The sequence below is a fragment of the Sturnira hondurensis genome, unplaced genomic scaffold (assembly GCF_014824575.4).
Source record: "Sturnira hondurensis isolate 20B ecotype Veracruz unplaced genomic scaffold, ASM1482457v3 Scaffold0005329, whole genome shotgun sequence".
Classification (NCBI taxonomy): domain Eukaryota; kingdom Metazoa; phylum Chordata; class Mammalia; order Chiroptera; family Phyllostomidae; genus Sturnira; species Sturnira hondurensis.
In genome coordinates this window covers 2,103,109-2,130,650 of record NW_028077960.1, presented here as the reverse complement: position 1 = coordinate 2,130,650, position 27,542 = coordinate 2,103,109, and the positions used below count along the sequence as shown (strand labels likewise).

Here is a 27,542-nt window from a genome sequence, read left to right as displayed (position 1 = left end):
TTTCATTTAGAATGGAAGGACAGATAAAGTGCTTCTCAGATAAGGTCAAGTTCAAGGAGTTCATCATCACCAAGCCCTTATTATATGAAATGCTAAAGGGACTTATATAAGAAAAAGAAGATGAAAAAGATGAACAGTGAAAGGACAGCAAACACACAGTTATTAACAACCACACCTAAAACAAAAGCAAACCAAGAAGACAGCTAGATCAGGAGTGGAACCACAGAAATGAAGAACACATGGAAGGTTAGAAACAGGGGGGTGGGAGGGGGAGAAGAGGGGAGAAGGCACAGAAAATAGCATAGATGGTAGGCAGAAAATAGACAGGGGGGAGGGCGAGAATAGTGGGGGAAATATAGAATCCAAAGAACTTGAGACACGTGGTTATAAACTAAGGGGGGGAGAATGGTGGGGGAGGGAGGGTGTGGGTGGAGGGGATTGAAGGGGGGGAATAGAACAACTGTAATGGTATAATCAATAAAATATATTTAAAAAAAAAAAAGAGAGAGACACACAATGGGCTGGTCCCACACCCATGTGTGGTGGATAAAAATCACCAGGGATATTTGAGGAGCAAAGGGTCTCAGTTGCATGACAGGCCCCCCAACTCGGGTTTCAGTACCAGAAAGAGAAGACGCCCTATCTTCCAACTGTAAAAACCAGTGGGGATTGAGGCTTTGGAAGGGAAAAACTGTTGGAGTCACTGGAAGTTCCTCTTACAGGGCACACACACAGACTTACACAGACTCACTCAATATGAGCTCCAGCACAAGGGCTGCTTATTGAAAGGCACAATAAACATATGGAGAGAAACTGAATTGTCTTGCACCAGAGTGAGAACTCGGGGGCAGCTTTCTCCCAGACAGAAGTGCTGACAAAAGCTACTGTTCCTTTTCCAAGCCTTCCCCCTACAGAGCTACAGAGTTGGCAGGCAGGCTCCACATTATAAGATTCCACCAACCTGGCTCAACACTGTTTGCCCTAACCTGGTGATTCCCTAACGCTCTGCCACACCCAGCTTGTGAGTCAACCCAAGCTGTTTCCAGTGGCCTTTCTATACAAATGGCTTGTCTTGGCCCATGCTTCGGATTTTCCTAAATTCTCTCATAAGCAGTATCTGTTTTCAGCGAGCCCCATACCTCTCATTACGCTGCCCTAGACCCAGCACAAGCAGTTCACAGTTTGGTTCAGAGTTTGGCCTTGAGGGGGCACCTCAAGTCCAATACAAATAGCAGCCATTTGCAGATCACTTTATAGCTTATGCTGGGTGACCCTGGATGAACCAAAAGCAATCAAGGCTCAACTATAGTTAGAAAGGTGTACACAGCCAACACTGTGGGTGTAGCCTGAGTACCCAGCTCGGGTGACAGGGGAGGCTGTGTCACTGGGACCTACAGGACACCTACTACATTAGGCCTCACTACCAAGCCGAGGTATGTAGCAGCTTGACCTAATACACAGAAACAAACACAGGGAAGCTGCCAAAATGAGGAGACAAAGAAACATGGCCAAAATGGAAGGACAGAACAAAAATCCAGAAAAAGAATGAAATAAAACGGAGACAAGCAAGCTACTAGATGTAGAGTACAAAACACTGGTTTTACAGATGCTCAATGAACTTAGGGGAAAAGCAGATGAACTCAGAACTTCAACAGCATAAAAATGGATGTGGGAGTCAAGAAAGAACCAGTTAGAAAAGAAGGATACACTAACTGAAATCATGAACAATTTACAGGGAATCAACAGTAGAGTACATGAAGCTGAGAATCAAATCAACACTTTGAAATAAGGAAGCAAAAAACAACCAGCTAGAACAGAAAGAAGAAAAAAGAATCCAAAAAAATGAAGACAGTGTAAACAGCCTCTGGGACAACTTCAAGAGGTCCAACATTCACATCATAAGGGTGCCAGAAGAAGAGAAAGAACAAGAAACCTGAAATCTCTTTGAAAAAATAATGAAAGCAAACTTTCCTGGTTTGGTGGCACAGGGAAGTCCCAGCAAAGAGGAAGTCCAGGAAGCACAGAGAGTCCCAGCAAAGAGGTCCACTCCAAGACCCATCATAATTAAAATGCTAAAGGTTAAAGATTTCTCAAAAGAGACTACTAGGTAGGCTATGGAGGACTGGCAAGAAATATTCAAAGTCATGAAAAGCAGGGATCTACAGCTAAGACTGCTTTACCTGGTAAAGCTATCATTTAGAATTGAAGGGCAGATAAAATGCTTCCCAAGCAAGAAAAAACTAAAGAAAAAGCCAACCTATTATTATATAAAATGTAATATTATAATGTAAATATTATATAAAATGTCAAAGGGAGTTACTTAAGAAAAAGATCAAAACTATGAACAATAAAACAGCAAAAAAACCCATTATCTTTCATTAACTGAATCTAAAAAACAAACTATGTGAACAAGAAGAACAGAGACAGAATCATGGATAGAGTGTTTTGAGGGTTGCCAGATGGGAGGAAGGTGTGGGGAAATGGGTGAAGAAGGGAGGGGATTCAGAAGTACAAAGACCTAGCCACAGAATAGCCATGGGGATGTAAAGGACAGTATAGGAAATGGAGTAGCCAAAGAACTTATACGCATAGCCCATGGACATGAACAATGGTGGGGAGGTTGCCTGAGGGAGTAGGGGGTGCTGGGTGGAGGGGAGCAAAGGGGGAAATAATCAGGACAACGGTAATAGCACAATCAATACAATATAATTTAAAAAAGAGAATCAAATCACCGATTTGGAATAAGGAAGCAAAAAACAACTGATCAGAATAGCAAGAAGAGATAAGAATTAAAAATAATGAAGATAGTGTTAACAAGCCTCTGGAACTACTTCAAGCATACCAACATTTGCATCATAGGTATGCTGGAAGGAGAAGAGAAAAAGCATGCAACTGGAAACCTATTTGAAAAAATAATGCAAGAAAACTTTTCTAACTTGATGAAGGAAATAGACACAAAAGTCCAAGGAGAGCAGAGTCTCAAACAAGATGAACCCAAAGAGAACCACCCCAAGACACAGCATAATTAAAATGCCAAAGGTCAAGGATAATGAGAAAATTTTAAAGGAAGCAAGAGAAAAGCAGTTAGCTACCCGCGAGGGAGTTCCTGTGAGACCGTCAGCTGATTTCTCAAAAAAACTTTTCAGTCTAGAGGAAGTGGCAAGAAATATTCAAAGTGATGAAAAATAAGGACCTACAACCAAGATTACTCCACCCAGCAAGGCTATCATCAGAACTGAAGGACATGTAAAGAACTCAAGGCAAGAAAAAACTAAAGTATATCACCATCAAACTAGCATTATATGAAATGTTAAAGGATGTTCTTTAAGAAATCAAAAATATGAACAAATGGGAGTAAATATTTATTTACCAACAATTGAATCTAAAAAATAAAATAAATAAGCAGACCAGAAACAGAACCATAGATACAGAGAACATTTTGCCAAGTGGGAGGGGGGCTGGAGGGGTAGAGGGGTGGAGGGGTGGATGAAAGAGGTGAAGGGATTAAGAAGTACAAATTGGTAGTTACAAAATAGTCATGGGGATGTAAAGTACAGGATAGGGAACAGAACAGCCAAAGAACATACATGCATGACCTGTAGACATTGACAACAGGGTGAGGATCCTGAGGGAGTGGGGAAGGCTGGGTGGATGATAGCAAAAGGGGAAAAATTGGGATAACTGTAATGGCATAATCAATAAAATACAAGTGAAAAAAAAAAGATAGAAATTTTCAGTGCCACCTCAATTTCCAAGAAGGGGAGAGGTGCTTGGAAATTGTCCCTAAGTCTTAGGCTTAGTCAATCATGTCTAGGTAATGAAACCTCCACCCAAACTACAGGACAGCCTCTTGGTCCTTTTGTGGAAAGCTTCCATGAGTCACTGTACCGGGCCCTAAGCTCCATAAGGAGAGAAACCCCTTCATTTGGGATCCTGTCTTATGTATCTCTTCATCAGGCTGTTGATTTGTATCCTTTAATAACCTTCTAAATAAATTGGTAATCTAGTGAGTAAATAGGTTTTGAGTTCTGTGAGCAATTTGAAACCAAGGAGGGGGTTGTGGGAACTTCTGATTTGTAGCCAGGAGGTCAGAAGCAAATTAACAAGATGGGTTTACAACCACCCTCTCAAGTGGAGGGTGGTCTTGTCTTGTGAGACTGAGCCCTTTACCTGTGGAATCTGACTCTACTTCCCAATAGGGTAGATAACACCTCAAGAGTTGAATTCTTGGACAATGAATTCAACTGAAGAAAAAAACAAAACAAAACAATCAAACAAACAAAAAAAAACCAAGCAGAATTTCCTTAAATGAAAATACTATTTTCATAATAATGTGCTGGTTTCTTTTAAAATAAGAGAGTCATTTTCAACTCATACCTTTAACTCTTAGTACAATACAATGGTTGCTTTAGGATAGAGTTAATTGGAAAGTAATCTAAAAACAACCAGAGAACTACTAAATGAGAGTTAATGAAGCCCAAATGAAGACATTAAAGAGATACAGAAGAACAGTGCACAGACTCAAACATTCAATGAGAAAATGATTGGGCTAGATTATTTCCAGCTTTGTACAAAATGACACATCATAAAATTTAAGATTCTCTTAATTACAAAAGGGTGGAATTTCTGTTCATTACTTCTCAAAATTCTTCAATAAGAATTTCCCTGGTGGCTCTGGCTGGTGTGGCTCAGTGAATTGAACACTGGCCTGTCAATTGAAAGGCTGCTAGTTCTGTTTTTCATCAGGGCACATGCCTAGGGCCAGGTCCCCAGTTGGGGTCATGGGTGAGGCAACTAACTAATATTTCTCTTATACTTTGATGTTTCTCTCCCTCTCTTTCTCCCTCCCTTCCCCTCTCTCTGAAAATAAATAAAATCTTAAAAAAAATTGCCCTGGTTGTAGCAAAATGAAGCCATTATATTTCTCAGAAATTTAAAGCACTTAGGTTTCTTGCTTTTATTTTAAAATATTTAAAAAGGACACTGGTGACTATAATGCTAGAATGAAGTTACAGATTGAATTCTTGGTCTGAGATAAATTGCTCATAATAAAATAAGTTATCTACTAGTCTAACTATTAGACTAGTCATCATTAATGTTACTTACTTATGTTAAATGCATATCTGTAAATTTAGGAAAAATAAGTCCTGGACACTTAGACTGGACACTTACATATGCCAAGATAAATCACAGCTAAGAATAAAAATAATAAAGAACCCAAACTATGACCAAGAGAGGGGAGGAATCAAATGACTATGTGCATAAATTACTTAAAAGACAAAAAATTTAACTCTTGTTCACTTTGACCTATCATAACAGCAGTGATTTTAATCAGAGGTGGTTTTGTCCCCCAGGAGACATTTTTGGTTGACACAACTCGGGGTGGGGGGTAGTGGTGGCACCTAGTCTGTAGAAACCAAGGATGCTGCTAAACATGCTATAATGCAAAGGACAGCCCTTGCCACAAAGAATTATCTGGCCTAAAATGTCAACTGTCCCTACTTAAAAAATCTCACTTTATAAAACACTTACTATGGAAGCTATAATATTTTGTAACTGCAAGTTGCATGAGAGTATTCAACTTACATAATGCATGTTTTCTTTTTCTTTTAAAAGTTATTTATTTATTTTTAGACAGAGGGGAAGGGAGGGAGAGAGAGAGAGAAACATCAAGGTGTGGTTGCCTCTCACTTGCCCCCAAACTGGGGACCTGGCCCATAATCCAGGCATGTGCCCTGACTGGGAATCGAACTGGCAACCCTTTGGTTCAAAGGCCGCCAGCACTTAATCCACTGAGCCACACCAGCCAGGGTGTGTGTAGTCAAAACAGCTGCTTCTAACAAAGTAGTAGAAGACTACAAAGCTGTTCATAATTCTATACCAAAACAGACTGTTTAGCAGTCTATATTCCAGTTACCTTTACGTAATTCCCAGGCATCAATATCTGGCTTGTTGAAGTATGTCACCCAGCGAGCATCAAATTCCTCATCTGTCTCATGTGATCCATGGGAGTAGCAGCGAACTGACTGGACAGCTACAATGAAGCAAGAATAACATCAACATACAGAAGTAGTATTTGATATAGCCTGTCAACATGTTAAGGCTTTGTTGTTTGTTTTCTTATTGTGTTAAAATATACATAATATAAAATTTACCATCTTAACCATTTTTAAATGTACAGTTCAGTGGCATTATATACATTTGATGCATGAAGTTTTTAATCAACTGTATGCCACAGTAGGAAAATTACTTAGTAGGTCAAATGAAACAAATCTTATGTATTGATATGAAAAAACATCTCAGATGTATGTTTATGTTTTTTTCCCCTAATGTGCAATGCTATCTTGAAATTGTTAACATTAATTATCTTTAGAAGAGAAATTTTTCTTTTCCTTTTTTAAAGATTTTATTCATTTATTTTTAGAGAGGGGAAAGGGAGGGAGAAAGAGAGGGAGAGAAACATCAATGTGTGGCTCCCTCTCACACGCCCCCTACTGGGGACCTGGACAGCAACCCAGGCAGGTGCCCTGACTGGGAATGAAACTGGTGACCCTTTGGTTCTCAAGCTAGCACTTAATCTACTGAGCCACACCAGTCAAGGCAAAAACTTTATTTCTTTATACACTTCCAAAATGTCTGAATTTTTACAATAAGCAGGGCACTAATTCCTAATTTAAAATAATATTCATTCTATGCCCTGGCTGGCATGGTTCAGTGGACTGAGCATTGACTTGTGAATCGAGAGGTTGCTTGCTGGTTTGATTCCTGGTCAGAGCACATGCCTGGATTGCGGGCCAGGTCCCCAGCTGGGGGTGTGCAAGAGGCAACCAATTAATGTTTCTCTCACACATCAATGTTTCTCTTTCTTTCTTCCTTCATTCCCTTCTAAAAAAAAAAAATAATAAAATCCTTTAAAAATGTTCATTCTGGTTCTTCAGCAGTGAATTTATAAGGTATATGTTTGAAAAAAATTTTAAACCTTATGCTCTGTATTATATTCCAAAATAAATTACACATCCTGACAAAGCAATGGTAATTTAGAAATTGTTTTATCAANATGTTTCTCTTTCTTTCTTCCTTCATTCCCTTCTAAAAAAAAAAATAAATAAAATCCTTTAAAAATGTTCATTCTGGTTCTTCAGCAGTGAATTTATAAGGTATATGTTTGAAAAAAATTTTAAACCTTATGCTCTGTATTATATTCCAAAATAAATTACACATCCTGACAAAGCAATGGTAATTTAGAAATTGTTTTATCAAACTACACCCCTCTCCACAAATTTTCATAAATCCCTTAAGAGGGAACATGCTCTTTGACTTACACCCAATTTTAAAAAACACCACTTTATCAGATTTAAAAAATATAACACAACCTTTCCACTTTAGTTACTGCCTGTCAAATGGACACTGAATTAGGAGTTAGGAAATCTGGATTCTTTCTCAACAGCATCTGTATGGTAGGGAAGAGGGGAAAGGGCCATTTTACCTTTGGGTTTTAGGGAGCAGCAGAGTCTAGAAGTATCCAACCACTAGTTAACTCAAGTTTTATTTTCCTTGTCTGTAAAAAGGGGATACCACTTCCTTAGCAAAATATGACATACAAAAATGAAGGCCAGTTAACACTGTCTAGGACTTGGCACTTTGTCGGTAGGTACTCAATAAATAGTAGCTATAAATTAATTCTTATCTAAAATTCCTTAACTGATCTTCTATTTGTGCAAATCATAATTTATAGAAATGAAACATTCTTCAAATAGCTTCTCCTGTTAGATGAATTAGACAAGCTTGGTATAGTTTCTTTTCTCCCCGTTTCTTTATTTTTATTGTATTTTTTTGGACTGCCATTTATCCTCCTATACTCTCTTCCACTTCTACCCACCCCTGGTATAATTTTTATTAATTTATAAAGGCTTATCCAAAACCAAAAGTAAACCAACAAACAAACAAACAAATAAATAAAACTACCCAGAAACCTCTGAGTTCTAAGTGTACTCTGAAATTTAAATATTAGGTGTATCCTATATATTTTCAATGCCATAAGCGGCAAAACAAAATGGAGGAAAAAAAGGAAGGCCAAAAAAGATGAAAAGATGGAATACTAGCCAGTTCTGGAGATGGACTGTCACTGCTATATTAAGCAAAAGGATTCTCACTTAAATTACCACTTGACTTATAGCAAATTATCTGTCATTAGTCACAGCACAAGTCCTATTCTTACCAGAGATCTAAATTACCTCTACACTCCGAGTCTAGAATGAAGTGAGACGTGTATATAAATGGGCTGGAACTGGACACCCTTTAATTTCTATGACAAGAATGGATCTCTAGACCTAAAAGTATTTGGTTAAGTGCAAACATTTAGTCAAAACTATGTAGATATTTAATAACTCTTACAAGACTAATATTCACCTTTAATATGTATAGAAAGCATAGATCACAACAGCGCTCCTACCCACTGTTACCAAAAATTTATAAACCACCTTTTTCAAAAATTAAAGTTATACTTAGCTAAATACTTAAAAGTGTACAAAGGCACAATTACTTTGGAAGACTGTTAGCAGTTTCTTACCAAATTAAACACACACCTACCATAGCATCCAGTAATTCTACTTCTAAGGATTTACCCAAGAAAAATGAAATACATATATTCCTTCCCCAGAGGTAATTATTAAGTGTACCTTTCTTACCACCCAGAGAAGTGTTTCATGATAACCAATTCTTTTGCTCACTGTTAGTCATGGATTCATCAGATGACTGGTAGCTTTGTATTGTTTTTTAACTATAAAGATGATGACCAGCAACCACAAATCCTAGTCATAAATGGATCACCTTCAATAATTTGTTTATCTTCCTTCTGGGGAGTCCCAAATTACAATTGGTTTTTATTTTAAAACAAATGAACAAACAAACCCCACCTCATATGAAACAAGTATTTAGAACACCAAGCATGCACCATGAATACATATCCCTTCCAGAAGAGCAAAAAGACTCTCCAACATAATTTAAATTATATTCCTAATTCCAGTAATGGGTAGAATAGCATCTATTCTCATAGTTATGAGCATGTCCCACAGATGCTTAACATTTTGATTTTTAGTTAAACTGTATAGGCATTCTCTCCCTCCCCGCCACTGACCCTACTTTATACTGTATAACCTTTCCACAGTTGAGGATTGTAACGCATACTATTTTAGAAAACAATTGCTTCATGCCTTCATACAACCTGAAGGGTCCAGAGTTAAAGGGAAAAAAAGGTAAAACAGCTGTAAAAAAAAAAAAAAAAAAAGCTGGGCCAGCTCTGGCCTGGTGGCTCTGTTGACTATTATCTCTATACCAAAAGATTGCAGATAAGATCACCATTCAGGACACATACCTAGGTTGTGGGTTCAATGCCCTATTGGGGTGTAAATGGGAGGCAACCAATCAATGTTTCTCTCACATCAACGTTTCTCTTTCTCTCTTCCCCGTCACTTCCTCTTTCTAAACTCAATAAACACGCCCTCGGGTCATTTTTACAGCCTCAATCTAAAAAAGCTATTTCTAATACTCCTTTTTGGCTTTCAGTTAAGCACTCTATTGAAAAAAAAGCTAACATAGCTTCTGGCCAAGATGGAGGTGTAGGTAGACACACTGTGCCCCCTCACACAACCAAAAGAAGGACAGCAACCAATTTAAAAACAAAAAACAACCAGAATTGACAGAAAAACCAAACTGTATGGAAATCTGACAACCAAGGAGTTAAACAAGAAGCATTCATCCAGCCCTGGCTGGTGTAGCTCAGTGGATTGAGTATGAGCCTGTGAAGCAAAGGGTTGCTGGTTCAATTTCCAGGGCACATGCCTGGGTTGCAGGCCAGGTCCCCAGTAGGGGACACATGAGAGGCAACCACACAATGATGTTTCTCTGCCACGCCTTCTCCTTCCCTTCCCCTCTCTCTAAAAATAAATATATAAAATATTTAAAAATAAATCCATCCAGACTAGAGGAGGGCAGACAGGCAGTTGGTAGATTGTGGACTGGGTGGTCCCACACTTGTGTGCAGATAAACAAGTGGGGAGGAAGACAGACTGCACAACCCAGGGTTCCAGCTTGGGGAAATAAAGCCTCTGACTGAAAACACTTGTGAGGGTTGAGGGAGCAGTGGGAGAAACTTCCAGCCTCACAGGAGAGTTTGTTGGAGAGAACCACAGGGTCCTAGAATGTACACAAACCTACCCATCTGAGAATCAGCACCAGAAGGGCCCAATTTGATAGTGGGTAAGGGGGGAAGTGACTGAAAACTGGCAGAGAGCAGAGCAAGTGGCACTGCTCCCTACATTGCACCCTCTAGAACCCCTTTCAACTTGGGTTGCCTCACCCTGGTGAACACCTAAGGCTCCTCCCATTATTACAAAAATGGGGTGGGGAGAAAGAAAAGAAAAAAAGGCCCAAATAAAAGAACAGATCAAAACTCCAGAAAAGCCCTGGCTGGTGTAGCTCAGTGGATTGAGCGCGGGCCTGCGAACCACACAATTGTGGTTCGATTCCCAGTCAGGGCACATGCCTGGGTTGCAGGCCAGTTCCCGGTTCCTGGCACGAGATGCATGAGAGGCAACCATACATTGATATTTCTCTCTCTCTCCCCTTCCCTTTCCCTCTAAGATAAATAAATAAAATCTTTGAAAAAAAAAATACAACTAAGTGATGAAGAGATAGCTAACCTCTCAGATGCACAGCTCAAAACACTGGTAACTAGGACGCTCACAGAATTGACTGAATATGGTTGCAAATTAGATGAAAAAATGAAGGCTACGCTAAGTGAAATAAAGGAAAATGTACAGGGAACCAACAGTGAAGGGAAGGAAACCAGGATTCAATCAATGGTGTGGACCAAAGGAAGAAATGAACATTCAACCAGAACAGAATGAAGAAACAAGAATTCAAAAAAATGAGGAGAGGCTTAGGAACTTCCAGGACATCTTAAAACATTCCAGTATCTGAAACACAGGAGTTCCAGAAGAAGAAGAGGAAGAACAAGAAACCAAAAACTTATTTGAACAAATAATGAAGGAGAACTTCCCCAATCTGGTCAAAGAAATAGACTTCTAGGAAGTCCGGGAAGCTCAGAGAGTCCCAAAGAAATTGGACCCTAGGAGGAACATACCAAGGCACATTATAATTACATTACCCAAGATTAAAGATAAGGAGAAAAGCCCTGGCTGGTGTAACTCAGTGGATTGAGCACGGGCCTGTGAACCAGACCATCGCAGTTCGAATCCCAGTCAGGGCACATGCCTGGGTTGCAGGCCAGTTCCCGGCAGGGGTGAGTTCCTGGCAGGGGATGCTTGAGAAGCAACCATACATTGATGTTTCTCTTCCTCTCTCCTTACCATTGCCTCTAAAGATAAATAAATAAAATATTTTAAAAAAAAAGATAAGGAGAAAAATCTTAAAAGCAGCAAGAAAAAAGGAGTCAGTCAGCTACCTACAAAGGAGTTCCCACAAGACTCTTAGCTGATTTCTCAAAAGAAACCTTGTAGGCAAGAAGGGGCTGGAAAGAAGTATTCCAAGTCACGAAAGGCAAAGACCTACATCCAAGATTGCTCTATCTAGCAAAGCTTTCATTGGGAAGGGCAGGTAAAGTACTTCCCAGATAAGGTCAAGTTAAAAGGAGTTCATTATCACCAAGTCCTTTTATGAAATTTTAAAGGGACTCAGATCTAAGAAAAAGATGAAAAAAAAAAAGAATAAAATGACAACAAATTCACAGTTATTAACAACTGAACCTAAAACAAAACAAAAACTAAGCAAACAACTAGAACATGAACAGAATCACGGAAATGGAGATCACATGAGGGTTATCAGCAGGGGAGTGGCAGGGGAGAATGGGGGTAAAGGTACAGAGAAAAAGCAGCCTAAGTGGTAGGTAGAAGACAGACTGGGGGAAGGTAAGAATAGTATAGGAAATGTAGAAGCCAAAGAACTTACATGTATGACCCATGGACATGAACTAAAGCGGGGGAATGGGGGTGGGAGGGGATGCGCAGTGAGGAGGGGAATAAAGGGGAGGAAATGGAACAACTGTAATAGCATAATCAATAAAATATATTTTTAAAAAGCTAACATATTTAGGAAAATTAAGGGGCTCATTAATCTCTTTGGTTTAAACAGACAGCCTTCCATTTAATAACTAATCATCTGGAACAAGGCCCAAAGAATGAACATTTTGGAGGCGATTCTAAGAGCAAGAGAAAGCAGCAATTAATGGAGAGGGTACATGAACAAACTCAAAGGCAGGGTTATTGAGGTGCAAGACTTAAAGGCAGGCGTAGATCTTGGGGCTCAAACGCTGGAAATCTAGAAATACAGGAGTAGTACAGAAGGGAAGGCTGGAAGGTAGTAAAAAGTGCCACATAAATTCAGTCCTGCACCAAGAAAACCCCTTTCCCAAGAGAAAACAACCTTTCCCAAATTTTCAAGGTAAGGATGTAGGAGCAAGGATTGCATAGGTTTTAAGGGTTGATTATCGAGAATCTAGCTGTTGTTTAAAACATTTTAATTATCTAATTCAGCAGTTATTAGAAAACAACTGTGTCAAGTTGGAGGTTTCTTCATGGACCAAATATAGAATTTGAGCTGCTACTTAACTACGGCAGACTTGAGGCCCCTCTCGGGTTAACCCTTTCAGAGCTCTTTCTTTTTTTTAAGATTTTATTTATTTATTTTTAGAGAGAGGGAAAGAGGGGGAGAAAGAGGGAGAGAAAAACCAATGTGTGAGAAAAACACTGATTGGCTGCCTCTCACATGGCCGGCAACCTAGGCATGTGTCTTGACTGGGAAGCAAACCAGCGACCCTTTGGTCTGCTGGTTAGCACTCAATCCACTGAGTCACACCACCCATGGCTCCAGAGTTCTTTCAAGTATACTCTCATTTGACCCTGGACCACCTTATCCAAGAACCTTAATTCTTTCTGACTTTCAATTGCATGAAATCCCTTTAGTCTTATCCCAATAATACACCCCAATCTATAATATGCTAAAATGAAATGCACTATAACAAAGCAAGTATGTATTAAGCATTAATACCAGACAAGGTGCTAAAAGTTACTTTATCTCAATTAAACCTTACAACTACCAAATATTATCCTGATTTTAGAGATGAGGAGACTGAGACAAGGTTAACTAACACGTACAAGGTCACAGCTAGAAAGTCACTGACACAACTCTAAGCAATACTGACTCCCTGTGGCAAATATTTAGGTCTACACAGGACCAACACCTAAAATACAACTTTTTCTTTATGAATTATATTCAAGTGGGAATAGAAGAACACAAAATGTAACAATTATTTTCAAAGTCAATTAACGATTATTTTCAAAAACTTCCTCAAAATGTGTCTATATGAAAAAACTAAAGTAGGATTTGCTACTTTCACATTTCAATAAGAATTTAAAAAAAACACCACAAAACCTGACAAACATCAGGATGGGCCAAAAATAACTATGGCTAAGAAACAGAACGTGGTTCTACTACTAATTAAAGAGTCGGTTCCCCAAAATGGCCTTAGCTTTTCTCTTCTATAAAATAAGACTTCTATAAAATTAGCTTTTCCTCTTGTCTCCATGGTCTGGAAAGTCTATGCCAGCCTTACCATTCTATGATATATTATAGAAGATAAAGTCTAAATTGAATGAAATGAAACATACTCCTCAGTTGAAGTGTCTACCTAAAACACAAAATAGCCAACAAAGCCTTATTAGTTTTGAGTTTGTGAGTTAAAATATGCATGCTTAGGGATTAACTGATGTAGCATATACGACCATCATATATGGCCCAAATTCAAATTGCAGTTACAATAATTAAAAGCATAGAGCTGATCGGGCACCTGGAATACACATATAAAGGGAAGGAAAAATAAGAGACCATAATCGGCAGCATTGTTGAGATCACACTACAACAATGAAGCTTCTAACCCAAAACAAACAATAAGGCCTCCCCGCATCTGCCAAACGCAGTATTCCTAGTCTGTGGTACCCCAAACAGTATCACTCTAATCATGACCCATTCAGGTTCTTTTTCAAACCTCAGGAAACATATACGTCCATCTATCGTAAACGTGGGATTAAAACGTGGCACAGCAGGCTCTAAAAATTAACAGAAAAGTCTGTGAAGGTGACCCCCCCAAAAAATCAACCGGCAAATGCCTGATAAAAAAAGTACAGTGTCCCACAAGACGGCATACTGTGTTCCTGAAACACTCTGGGGGCGGCGGTGTCAGGGTCCACAGAGAGGCCTCTCGCGTCCCTGCACTGAGCAGCGCGCACAGTGGCTGAATGTCACCTTCGCCAAAGCGCTGATGGCGGCGGACAATCTCAGTCAGGTGGCTGCAGGGGTCAGGGCAGGAGCATGGTCAGGCCCCGAGGACCGAAGGAATAGCGTGCGCGCAGGACGTGCGCTGGGCCCCTCCCTGGTGCTCACAGCAAGTCCACACTTGACCACTCCACGGTGCCCACACCAGGGAAGTCGCCCTGATGTAGGCCCGGGGGCGCGCCCTCAAGTCCTCCACACCTCGAGGCGGCAGGAAGGGCGGCCAGCAGCCACCGGGTTCGGACGCCCGCAGGCAGAGCAGCCTAGGCCGCGGGGCGAGCCTGCCTTCGAGTGGCGGCGGGGGCCCAGGTCACCGCAAGGACACGGGGGCACAGGCGGTGGCAGGAGGCGGCCTTACCAGCGGTGGGACCGGGGGCCGAGACGGGATGCAAAAGGCCTCGAGGGCTGGCCCGGGCGGCCGCAGCTGCTGCTACGGAGCAGCGGCGGAGAGCAGTGCCCAGCATAACGGCGATGGCGGCGCAGGCTGAAGCTGAAGAGAAGCCGGTAGCGAGTTCACCGGCTGTTCCGGAGCTCGCGGGTGGCAGACTTACGTATAGACGCACGGTGGGCGGGGCGTGAGGCCCCGCCCACTGCAGCTTTCGCGCCTCGGCAGGACACCGCAAAATACCGTTAAGGGACCGCTATGGTGGCGTGTTGAGGACAAACCGTCTCGGGGCGTTTAGGGAGGTCTCCGTTTCACTGGGTGGTGGCCGCCTTCAGAAGCAAGGATGAAGGGAAGGGGCGGAGCGAGCAGTGTACGTATCGTCGTTGAAGTCCCACTCCAGAGGCGAGTTCGACTCTAGGCGAGTGCGTCACGTCAAAGTCGGAATAATAATGACAAGTTCTAACAAAAATACTTTTGCGTACTAGCTGGTGTGGTTCAGTGGTTGACTGCCGGCCTGTGAATCACAGGGTCACTGGTTTGATTCCCAGTCTAGGGTACCCCCCTGGGTTGTGGTCTGGGTCCCCAGTAGGGGGCATGCCAGGGGCAATCACACATTGATATTTCTCTCCCTCTTTCCCTCCCCTCTCTAAAATAAATAAAATCTTAAAAAAAATACTTTTGCTTCCCACTATCCCCCTGTTTGAGCCTAAAATAAAAGAATGAAGGGGGATAAAAGCAACTGCTTACATACGGGGGACCTCATTAATGACTATTCTTATGTCACAAATCCACAAGCATTAAAAAATGAGTCCAACTGATAGAGGAACTTGAGTTAATATTTTTTTTAGTTTTAAGTTATAGTTAATAGGCTTAGCAACTAATGCAGGTAGAAAGCTTTTGTTCTAGGAATTGGAATGTAGGCCAGGACCTACCTTGACTCCAGGAGACTCACAAGCAATTCGACCTTTGTGCCCCAGGAGGACTGCAAGCAATCAAGATGGTATCTGGGCCACTGTGCTCCAGGGAGAGAACATCCTGCTGCCCAGGATGCAGATAAATAAGCACCAGTCAGCTAGGAAAATCACTGGACTGCGGCTTTTATCTGATTAACCTTTTCCTTGAATTCCAACCCCCTTACCTAAACTTTTCTTCCCTTTATAAAAAAGGCAGCTTGAGATAAAATGTAAGATGATCTTTTAGCGTCCATAACCTGCTGTCTTCTCAGATTGCCAATCACAGGAATAAAGTATCCATAAAGATTTACTCCTAGTCTTTACTTACTGGTTTTGGTAGTGACCGACAGCAAGAATGCCAGCTTTTCTGGTTTCACAACCGCTTCACTTTATAGATAAGGAAACAAGCTCAGAAATTAGGTTGTTTGCCAGCAATCAGGACTCAATTCACCAAATCTCCAATCCTGAGGACTCATCTGGATATTTCTGGTCTAGCTCCCACATCCAATGTTAAATTTCAATGCTTTTAACATCTAACCTGGCCTTACCAATTACACCTTGACTTTGAGCTCCTGGGCACTATTCCCAGACCTGAATTATCTCACTGCCACCCAGAGGTAATTAAACAGTTTCTTTTGTCATGGTATTTCTCATTTTCTATCCCTGGACTCACTGAGAAAAGAAAAAAATGGACATTCAGTCTCCTCTTCCTCAGTCCAGGCCCTCTCTCCTGGGTATCAGCATCTGCATTTTTTCCCCCTTCTTAGCAGTGTGGCTTTAGGGTATACAAACCTGGCTGGGAGAAGGATAAAATAGCTTTTTTAAAAGCACCTCTTACCTCCCACCAACCTAACCAAAGGACACCTAGGAAAGTTTTGACCTCTTTGAATTTCTTTTTTTTTAAACATTATTTATTTATTTATCTTTTTAGAGGGGAAGGGAAGGAGAGAGGAAAGAAACATCAATGTATGGTTGCTTCTCCTGCATCCCCTGCAAGGAACTGGCCCCTGCTGGAAACTGGCCTGCAACCCAAACATGTGCCCTGACTGGGAATCGAACTGCGATTGTCTGGTTCTCAGGCCCGCGCTCAACCCACTGAACTACACCAGCCAGGGCTTTGGATTTCTTATTTATCTTTAGAGAGGGGAATGGAGGGAGAAAGAGAGGGAGAGAAATATCAATATGTGGTTGCCTCTTGAGCGCCTCCTACTAGGGACCTGGCCTGCAACCCAGGCATGTACCCTGATTGAGAATCAAACTAGCCAGCCTTTGGTTCACAATCTGGTGCTCAATCCAGAGCCAGGGTGACCTCTTTGCATTTCAAGGAATATTCACCAAATCTGCAAGAGACAGAGCTCTAGATGAGAAAGTACTGGAATGTACAGCAACTGAATCCAAACTGGTCACTTTGCGGCTGTCAGTCTCTCCACTTTGTCTATAGTCTTTAGATTGGCTACTAGAGTGCTGCTGTTTAATACCATGATGACTATAATTTATTATGTGTCCCTGCACACTCAAATTATTTATTATCCCATCTAAACTTCATAACAACTTTATGAGATCAGTATTTAACCCCGTTTTATGGATGACAGAATAGACTCAAGTCACACTTGCCCAAGAATCACACAGCTAATTAATATTAGTGCTTAGATTTGAACCCAGGTGTGTCTGATTCCAGACATTGTTTTCTTTCCCTACCATCCCTGAAGGTAGGCTTTGCTGACTTTTCAGTGAATTCTGAACCTCTTACTACCTTGTGGGCAATTCTCAGCCCTTATCACCTGCATTAATTTTCTGTTGCTGCATAACAATTTACCACAAATTATACAAATGATACAGCATAAAACAATACCCATTTATTGTTTCAGGCATGGCATACTGGTTTTCTATTAAGAGCATCAAAAGACTGAAAGCAAGATGTATACCAGGGAAAAAAAGATGTCATACAGGTCTATTGTCTCACCTGCACCTGAGTTGTCTTCTAAGTTTGTTTCTTCTAAAGTTTGTTGACAGACTTTAGTTCCTTGCATTTAGGACTGAGTTCACCCCATTTCTTCTTGCTAGCTGTTCAGATTCTATAGACCACCCTGAGGGTCTTACCATATCACCCTCTCTATGGGCCCTGTCAAAATACCATAGCTTGCTTATTGAAGCCAACAGGAGACAATTTACCCTCTTTCAAAGATTTCATCTAGCCTTGGCTGGTGTGGCTCAGTGGACTGAGTATTAGTCTGCACACAAAAGGGTTGCTGGTTCAATTCCCAATCAGGGCACATGCCTGGGTTTCAGGGTGTGTGAGGAGCAATGGCACATTGGTGTTTCTCTCCCTCTCTTTCTCTCTCCCTTCTCCTCTATCTTAAAATAAGTAAATAGCCCTGGCTGGTGTAGTTTAGTGGATTGAGTGCAGGCCTGCGAACCAAAGGATCGTGGTTCGATTCCCAGTCAGGGCACATGCCTGGGTTGCAGGCCCGTTCTCAGCAGGGAATGCACAAGAGGCAACCATACATTGATATTTCTCTCCCTCTCTCCTTCCCTTCCCCTCTAAAGATAAATAAAATCTTTAAAAAATAAGTAAATAAAATCTTTAACAAAAATAAATTTTAAAAAAGACCTCATCTGATTAGGTCAGACAACCAAAATAGCTTCCTTTTTGATTACGATGCCACCAAGCCCTTTGGCCACATCTTCTTGTAGCTGTTTGCAGACAAAGTTCCAAAGACAGCAGAAAACTTTCATGCTCTGAGCACTGGGGAGAAAGGATTTGGTTATGAAGTTTCCTGCTTTCACAGAATTATTCTAAGACTTATGTGCCAGGGTGGTGACTTCACATGCCACAGTGGTATAGGCAGCAAGTCCACATACAGGAAGAAATTTGACGACGAGAATTTCATCCTGAAGCATCTGGGTCCTGGCACGTTATCCTGGCAAATCCTGGACTCAACACAAACATTTTCCGGCTTTTCATTTGCACTGCCAAAACTGAGTGGCTGGGTGGCAAGCATGTGCTCTTCGGCCAGGTGAACGACAGCATGGTAGCCATGGAGCACTTTTAGGTCCAGGAACCAGCAAGAAGATCACCATTGGTGACTGTGGACAACTCTAATAAATTTGACTTGTATTTTATCTTCACCACACCATCCCTCCTGTAGCTCAGGCGAGCACGCCCTTCACCCTCAACTGCTTGGAATGTTCTATAATCTTCCTGCTCTCACTGCAGTTCATAGGTTTCATATTTTCCTTACCCCTCCCAAGTCTGGCTGGATTGCAGTTAAATTTATGGTTATGAAATAAAAACTAAACAAAAAAGTTAAGAAATTAGTAGCCTAATTTTGGAAATGATATCCCAGTAAATTCACAGATTCTGCCTCAATTTTACAAGACATATACACCAAGGGACATGGATCTTAGATGCCATCTTTTAATTCAGCCTAAAACATCACTGGAGCAAGAGAGGGTAGTTTCTACTTGTTCCCAAATTGCCTCCAGTTGTGCCACCAAGTCCCAGTCCTTTCTGCTGTTTCTGGTGAGCGCTCCTTCCTGAGTGGTTTTAGAACAGACATCCTGGCTCTTGCCCAAGCCCATTAGGGTCTTTTATCTCTTCTTACCATTTTCCGTCCTCTGCAAAAGCAGCAGCTGAACTTACATGCCTCAAGTATGTCATCATCACCAGTTGATCAGCCTATCAGACTCCTGCTGTAAACACAGCTTTCATCCTAGAAGAGTTGTGATAAAGCATTTCCTGTTGTGTGCAGAGGGGGAGGGATGATGTTATTAAGGAGCTTGTGAGGACAAAGACATTGTTACACCATTTGAATGTCTAGTAAAGGGAAGTGCACATTCAAGAAAATCTGTTTTCTTGGAAAGGAATGAAGCATGCATCAGAAAAAAAATTGATCCTGCCATTTCAAGGCTGGAAGGGCCCTTGAGGTTGTTAGTCTGACTGACCTTACAATACTTCATTTCCTCAGGTCCCTGCTGGAGCACCTCCGATGATTCGGATTGCACTACCGTACTAGACTGCTTTGAAAAGGGGGATTAACAAGAGAAGGTGCTTGAGAGAATGACATTCTTGCTGATGTTGAACTATGGCTCTGCCATATTCCAGTAGGCAAGTTACTCCAACTTCCTGAACCACAGCTTCCTCATCTATAAAATGGGAATAATAATGGAATGTTGCTAATAAGTTATGGCATGATTGTTACAGAACAGACCTGGGGGCAATTATTGGCCCACCCAGGGACACCAAAAACTGTTACAGAGCAGGGCCAAAGGGGGGTATGATATACTATTACCGAAAGGACCCCCCCACTAGGTTTGCATTGTCCACCACCAGAGGAAAGATGTCTCTCACTGCCAGAGATTTGTGAAAAGGAAAGGAAATGTTTATTTAAAGCTATACATACTTAAAGTAGTGACCTAACGTCTTTATTAAAATATCAAAGTCCTTTAGGATATCCACAGACACGCACAGTCTTTCCTTCTCCCTTTGCCCTAATCTGGGGTACCGTATTTCAGGAAAAGTAGAAGTCTGCGATTCAGGCTCCCAGCACCATCAGCTGTGTTGTCACCAGGATCTTCAGTTAATCCAAAGCCATGTGGCACCTTCTCAGGGCCCGCTGGCAAGAATCCTTTCACCCTTTTTCTTCCAGGCAACATCTCTCCTGCTTCTTAACCCATGTGGCCAAAGGGAGCACCCCAAATCCACGTGGTCCTCACTCTCGCAAAGCTGCGGAGGTCTCCACTCCGCCCAAACCGAGGGGTTCTCTCTCACATGGCTGTGGGGGGTCTCCACTCTGGCCAAAGCTGCATGGTTCTTCCTTCAATGTCTGCCAAGTCTGGGTTTCAATCCCTGCGCCAATCTTCCTCTGCAGCCCCATTTCTGACCCCTCCTACAGCTGGTTACATCTGCCAGCTTTCCTGTATTATTCCAGGTTTACTAGGTAGCCATCCTGAGTCTGGGCAGGTGTGGCCCCATGTCATGGAGCTAATCTTCTCCAAGCTCTCATGCAGGCGCTGTAACCAGGGATACCTGCCCCCCAGTTACATCTTGGGTGGAAGTCCCTTCCATCCCCCTGCCTCAAGGCATGGCCACGGCCATTTAACATATCTATGCAACCAGTTAGAGGTTATAGACATGTTAAATGATCATGCCAGAAATTAGCTGCAAAGCTGTTGCTATGCAAAACAGCTCTGCATGTTCCTGCTCCATGTCACACCTGTGGGGGGAAGGGGTGAGGACATCCTTTATATCTTTCTAATATTTCCTGGACACCTTGACTTCTGGACCTCATTCCAAATCTCTATTTGGGGCTCCCCTCTTGGCTGCACCCTGTTACATGATTACCTAAGACAATGTACATAAAATACTGTGTCCTGGCTGGCACCCAGTAAGGACTTAATAAATAATAACTCTTACTTTCTAGAACATGTATGTTCCTGCTGTAAAATTATAAAAGTTCCTTTCCCAGGGCAGGGCAGGATGTGAGAAGGAGAACAGGGCATGGAGGTTGGGTGGGCACACATACCACGTGGTTCACCGGAGCATCAGGGAGAAGGGGCAGCAGAAGGAAGGTGATACTGCGGGGATGCCAACCAGCAGGGGTAGGAGGGCTCTGGTGGCTCTTTCCTTTCCTTTCTTTCTGTTTCTTTTCCTTTCTTTCCCACTCTTTAATCAATACTTTCCTAAATTATTACTATATGATCAGAAAACCATTAAAGGACATAATTTTTATTGAGATGTAATGCACCATAAAATTCACCCTTCTGAGGTGTAAAATTCAGTAGTCATTATCGCTATCTAATTCCAGAACATTTTCATCACCCAAAAGAGAAACCCCACAATCACTGGCACCCACAAACTCTACCGGCCATAGGTAACTACTAATCTATATTTTGTCTCTCTGGATTTGCTTATTCTGGACATGTAAATAGAAGCATATGACATGTGGTCTTTTGCGCCCGGCATATTTCACCTAATATGTTTTCAAGGTTCATCCGTGTTGTGACACGAATCAGAACTTCATCATTTTTATGGCAGAATTATACTCCATTATATGGATATACCACATTGTTTATCTATTCATCAGTTTATGGACATTTGGCTTGCTTCTACTGTTTGGCTATTATTAATAATGTTGCTATGAACATTCATGATATGTTTTTGTGTGGACATAGGTTTTAAATTCTTTTGAGTATTTATCTAGGAGTATTATGTAGGTCAAATGTTAACTTTCAACCTCACCCAAAGGCATTTCTTTCACTGCTTCAAGAGAGAAGAACAAAGACAGAGACACACTGATATTAGAGAGAGGCATCAATTGGCTGCCTCCCGTACTCACATGAACCAGGGATCGCACACACTTGGACTGGGGATCGAACTCACAATCCAGACATGTGCCCCGACCAGAACTGAACCCACAGTTGGCTATGGGATGACGAACTAACCAACTGAGCCACACTAGCCAGGGCCAGTCTGCAATATTTTATATTCCTGCCAGCAATGTATGCAGATTCCAATTTTTTTAAAGATTTTATTTATTTATCTTTAGAGGGGAAGGGAAGGAGAGAAGGAGAGAAATATCAATGTATGGTTGCCTCTCGTGCGTCCCCTGCAGGGAACTGGCCTGCAACCCAGGCATGTGCCCTGACTGGGAATCAAACTGCGATCCTTTGGTTCGCAGGCCCGCGCTCAATCCACTGAGCTACACCAGCCAGGGCCAGATTTCAATTTTTCCACATCCTTTTTTTTTTAAACAAAGAAAGCTGAGTCTTTGTAGCTGTCTGAGCTGGGCCCCCCACTCTCAGTCTCCTTTCAGGAAACTGGAACCATGGCAGCAGAGCTTTGTTTTCTGCGTCCACCTGCTGCTGCCTAAGGTTCTGTCTTTGCCTCCCAGCTCGCCAAGTCAGGACCCTCTCCCAGTACCACTCAGCTAGCACCACTAAGTGATGGCAGCTCAAAACACTTGTTAATTTTATTTATTTTTAGACAGATGGGAGGGAAGGGAGAAAGAGAGGGAGAGAAACAACGTGTGGTGGCCTCTCGTGGCCCCCACTGGGGACCTGGCCCGCAACCCAGGCATCTGCCTCAACTGAGAATCGAACCTGTGACACTTTGGTTCACAGGCCGGCACTCAATCCACTGAGCTACACTAGCCGGAACTCAAAACATTTCTTTAGTAGTTGAGTTTCTCTCCACAATAGCATTTAAACTGTGGCTGAACATGAAGGGAAAGAGGGGGATTTAATTTAGTGTCTCTCTTACCAGTGTACCACTATTTATATTACGTACATTATATTAGGGAACAATCAATCTTGATTAATCATCAAAATCACATGAGGACATGCCCTGGCTGGTAGCTCAGTGGATTGAGCACGGGTCTGCAAACCAAAGGATCGGATGGTTCGATTCCCAGTCAGGGCACATGCCTGGGTTGCAGACCAGTTCCCAGGGGGGGGACTCATGAGAAGCAACCACACATTGATATTTCTCTCCTTCTCTCCTTCCCTTCCCCTCTAAAAATAAATAAATGAAATCTAAAAAAAAATCACATGAGGACAAATACCATATGAAATCATTTATATGTGGAAACTAATGAGCAAAATAAACTAAGAAACAAAAGAAAGTCACATGAGGGTCTTATTAAAATGCCTATTTCACCCTAACCTGTGTAGCTGACCTGAACTGGTTGGGTGTCATCCCACAAACCAAAAGGTTGTTGTTCGATTCACAGTCAGGGAACATACTTAGGTTGCAGGTTTGGCCCCTGACTGAGGCACAAGTGAGAAACAACAGACTGACGTTTCTCTCTCACATCGATGTTTTTCTCATTTCTTTCTCCCTCCCTTCCCCTCTAAAAATAAATAAATAAAATATTTTAAAGAATTCTTTTTAAGATTTATTTATTTTTAGACAGAGGGGAAGGGAGGGAGAAAGAGAGGGAGAGAAACATCAATGTGTGGTTGCCTCTCATGTGTCCCCTACTGGGGAACTGGCCTACAACCCAGGCATGTGCCCTGACTGGGAATCGAACCAGGGACCCTTTGCTTCACAGGCCTGTACTGAATCCACTGAGCCATACCAGGAATTATTTAAAATAGCCAGGGCTATTTTAAATAATTTTTCAAAAAATATTTTATTTTTATTTATTTTTAAAGAGAGAGGGGGAGGGAGGGAGAAAGACAGCGAGAGAAACATCAATCAGTTGCCTCTAACATGCCCCCAACTGGGGATCTGGCCTGCAACCCAGGCATGTGCCTTAAATGAAATTCAAACCAGCAAACTTTTGATTTGTAGTCTGGTGCTCAATCCACTGAGCCACAATAGCCAGGACTAAATAAACTTTTTTGAAATGCCTACTTCCAGGTCTTTTGGAAATTCTGATCTTCTTAAGTTTAGCCCAGACAACCTCTATTTTTAACAAGTGTCCTAGGTAATTCTGATGATGAACCAAGGTTGGGAAGCCTGATCTTATTATATCCTTTATCCCACAGCAATCTGGCACACTTTCCCAATAAGAAAGCCAAGGCTCAGAGAATTAACTTGCCCCAAACCACTGTCAGCTTTTCTTCCTCCAAAGCCTATGATATGTTCAATCTGACAGCAGGCATCACATTTGCCTGCAGAATAGAAAGCTTTCCTCCGTTCAGGACTAGTAATTCTGATAAGAAGGACCTTGGCAAACACTCCACGTTCCTTTTCCCTATTTTTACTGAAGGTGGTGGAAAATATCTATTGCATTTGTTTTTTAAGGATGCTGTAACAAAGTACCACAGATTGGGTGGCTTAAAACAGCAGACATTTATTCTCTCATAGTCTGGAAGCTAGAAGTCCAAGATCAAGATGTCAATAGTATGACACTGTCTCTGAACGCTCTACGGAAGAGTCTGTTCCATGCCTTTTTCTTGGCTTCTGTTGTTCCCTGGCAATCTTTGGCATTCCTTGGTTTGTGGCTGCATAACTTCAATCTGTCTCCATCTTCGCATACTGTTTTCCCCTCTGCATCTGTCTCTGTCTCTTCTCCTCTTATAAGGATATATTGGATTAAGAACACATCCTACTTCAGTACGATCTCATCTTATATATGAATTACACCTTTAAAGACCCTATTTCCAAATAAGGTAACATTTACAGGTAACAGGGCCTTAACATATCTTTGGGGGACATAATTCAATCCACAATATCTGTAATAGTCAGGAGGTGTCAGAAGTTCCACCAAAATCTTCAAGTTGGGCATACAAACCCAACCACCATGGTTATCTTTTTATAGAGCAGGGAGGACTCAAGGATCCAGATGTGAAGAGAAGCCGTGGATAGGGGAAGCTTTGGCCACCGTCCAAATAGGGGCTGGACAGTTAAGGACTTTGATACGGCATCGGAACAGTTCAGAAATCTGGCTCAGCCAGTGCATTCATTCAATCACCAGCTCTCTGGTGGGCTTCCTGTTTGCCAGGAGTGGGGTAGGGAGTAAGGCAGGTAGGATTTATTCAATCACGGGCTCCGGTTCAGTGAGGTGACTGACAACCAGAGAATAACACTGGTTGATGGCTAACACTAATGAGGGCTAATGTTAATGCTACAAGGAGAAATCCTCTTCTGTCCTGGCTATAATGGCAGCAAAATACTACCAAGTCTGTCCCCATCTCTGGCCCTCCTACCGCTGTCTCATTTCTTTCTCGTCTGGGAACTACTCAGTCCCCTTCCAACCCACCTCCAGCACCTGTGTAGGACGGTCCTTCTCAAACACCGAGCAGAGTAGGGCACTCCCTGGCTTGCGCTGGCTCTCCACTTCTTTGTGGCTTCCCTCTGGTTTGACTCCCACATGGTATTCCAGTCCTGCCTGCCTCTCACCATGTGTCCTTCAGATGCTTACATACTTCAGGCTTGAGGCTGCCTAAACACCAGACAGCACCACTTCTCTGTGCTCTGCCTGGAATTCCCTGCCCAGTCTTTCTGGTCCTTGGGAAACCAGCTTCATCAGCACCTCCAGGTGAGTGAAGTGTCTGTTCTAAGAGCTCCCACTCCCTCCCACTGCCATGGCATTGTGTTGTAACTTTCTTTTCTTTCTCTCCACTAGATTGGGACCTCCTTGAGGCAGAAACAGTATCTTATTATTCTGTGATTCTTACTCCCCAGTCCTGCCTCATGCCTAGATTGGGACCTGGCAAAATAACAATGAAGTCCCTCAAGGCTCAGCTGAAGGTCCACTGCCCATCTGACCGTAGGCTCTGCCCATGGATTATATGCGTATACATTTATGTTTACAAATGGCTTCTGCTTGTGTGACCTGACAGTTTTGTGAGTGTGAGACTTCACTTGCAGCCCGAGCCTGCAAGTGCCCCAAGGTAGGGCCCAGGAAAACTCCTGGAAAGTAGCCACTCTTGGAAGATGGGGTCACAGGGGAACTGCCCACTCCCTCGCATTCTGCCATTTGTTGGCTCCCAAAATGAGCTGTCTCTGAGGTGGTCTGCTAGGAACTTCACCTTCCCCCCTTATTCCAGGCCTTCTCAGGGTCCCACCTCAGCTTTGGAGGAGGTGTATGTGGATATCCACCATCTTCCTTTGGAGTCTGCTCCTGGTTCAGTGGAACTGGAGGACCAATAAAGCTCGAATGGGGTGCCTGTGAGTGCTAGGTTCCACTGGCACCCGTGAGCATCTACCAAAAGTCTGCAAACAGAACTTTCTGGAGTAGAGTGGGGGTGAAGAAAAGAAAGCCAGTTCTATAACCTGCTTTCCAGCATGGGAGGCAGAAACAGCCTCCATGCGGCAAGTTAACAGTCTGCAGGTGGGTTAACAATGTGCCCCTCACCTCTCCACACCCTAGGAGGGTTTCCAAGCTGGAAGGGGACTTAGCTGAGCCAAGCCATCAAAAGAGAAAGACCCTGCAGCACCCCCTCCCTCACAAGCCTCTGCTTGCATATTCCTTGTGACTGGTAATCAGGGCTTCAGGCACTAGTGGTCTTGGAGAGTTGGCTCTTTTGCAGAACCAAGACCAGTCTCTCTTAAGCTTCCACCTTTTCCAAGTTTTAATTTATTTTAGATGCACAAGCCCAGGGCCAGTCCAAGGCTCCTTGGTTGTTAGGATAATTTTCATTCTTTCTACCCTTTTTGGACTACCCCTGAGAGTGTCAACAAACACTCCCAACCCCCTTGGCCCTCCCCAGGGACCCATCAAGAACAATACATTGAGGAAGGCAACTAATGCTAGAGTCTAGATAGCAGGGCTCACTGACCCAAAGCTCAAGCAGAGATATGGGGGTAGGGGGAACATGTGTCCGCTGCAGGAACCTACATTGTTCCCAGCAGGACTTACTTCAGGGTTCTGCCAGCAAAGCGACTCACATTCTTCCACATCTCCTCCTTTCCAGGGTGCTGTTGCGTTGCATGGGGTAAGGTGTGCTTCTAAGATCCCAGGGCTGTGTGCCCCCCACCCCCTTGCTAGTATTCTTCCAGCATGCAGCAATCCTACCTCCCCTAGCTGGCTTGGAGTTGGGCAGAGAGGCTTATGAGGCTGATATATCTCAGCAGACAGCTGTGCAGGACTGGAGGCAGCAGCTTATCTGGGTGCCTGCAGTGATTCACAGCCCAAGACCCAGCTTCTCTGCTGAATAGTAATTTCCAGCAGTGGATTTGTGCTCAATCTGTCTCCTCCCCCTCTCCCAAGGGTGTGCTGTCCTTTCTCAAAGAGAGCAGTGAAGGGGGAGATCCTACCCATGGGAGTGAGGGGCTTTGTGCCAGCCTTCTGGATAAGGCTCAGCCTATTGGCAGGAAGCTGCAGGCTTTAGGGACCTCAGAAAGGTCTACCACTCTTTCCTGTCAGTGACAACCCCAGAGGGCATACGAATGCTCTTTCCTTCCCTTT

At 42.7% G+C, this 27,542-nt stretch overlaps 1 protein-coding gene across 1 annotated transcript in view; it reads right to left on the bottom strand.

The window, feature by feature from the left end:
* COX5A (cytochrome c oxidase subunit 5A) overlaps positions 1–14,915 on the bottom strand; it is a 20,370-nt gene extending 5,455 nt beyond the window's left edge. Inside the window, exons 1-2 of the mRNA XM_037047016.1 lie at positions 14,705–14,915; positions 5,918–6,034 (exon numbers count right to left, since the gene is read on the bottom strand). Of these exons, the coding sequence (XP_036902911.1) occupies positions 5,918–6,034; positions 14,705–14,810 (223 nt within the window). The 5' untranslated portion in view covers positions 14,811–14,915. The remainder of the gene's footprint in view (positions 1–5,917; positions 6,035–14,704) is intronic.
* Positions 14,916–27,542: the final 12,627 nt, after the last annotated feature.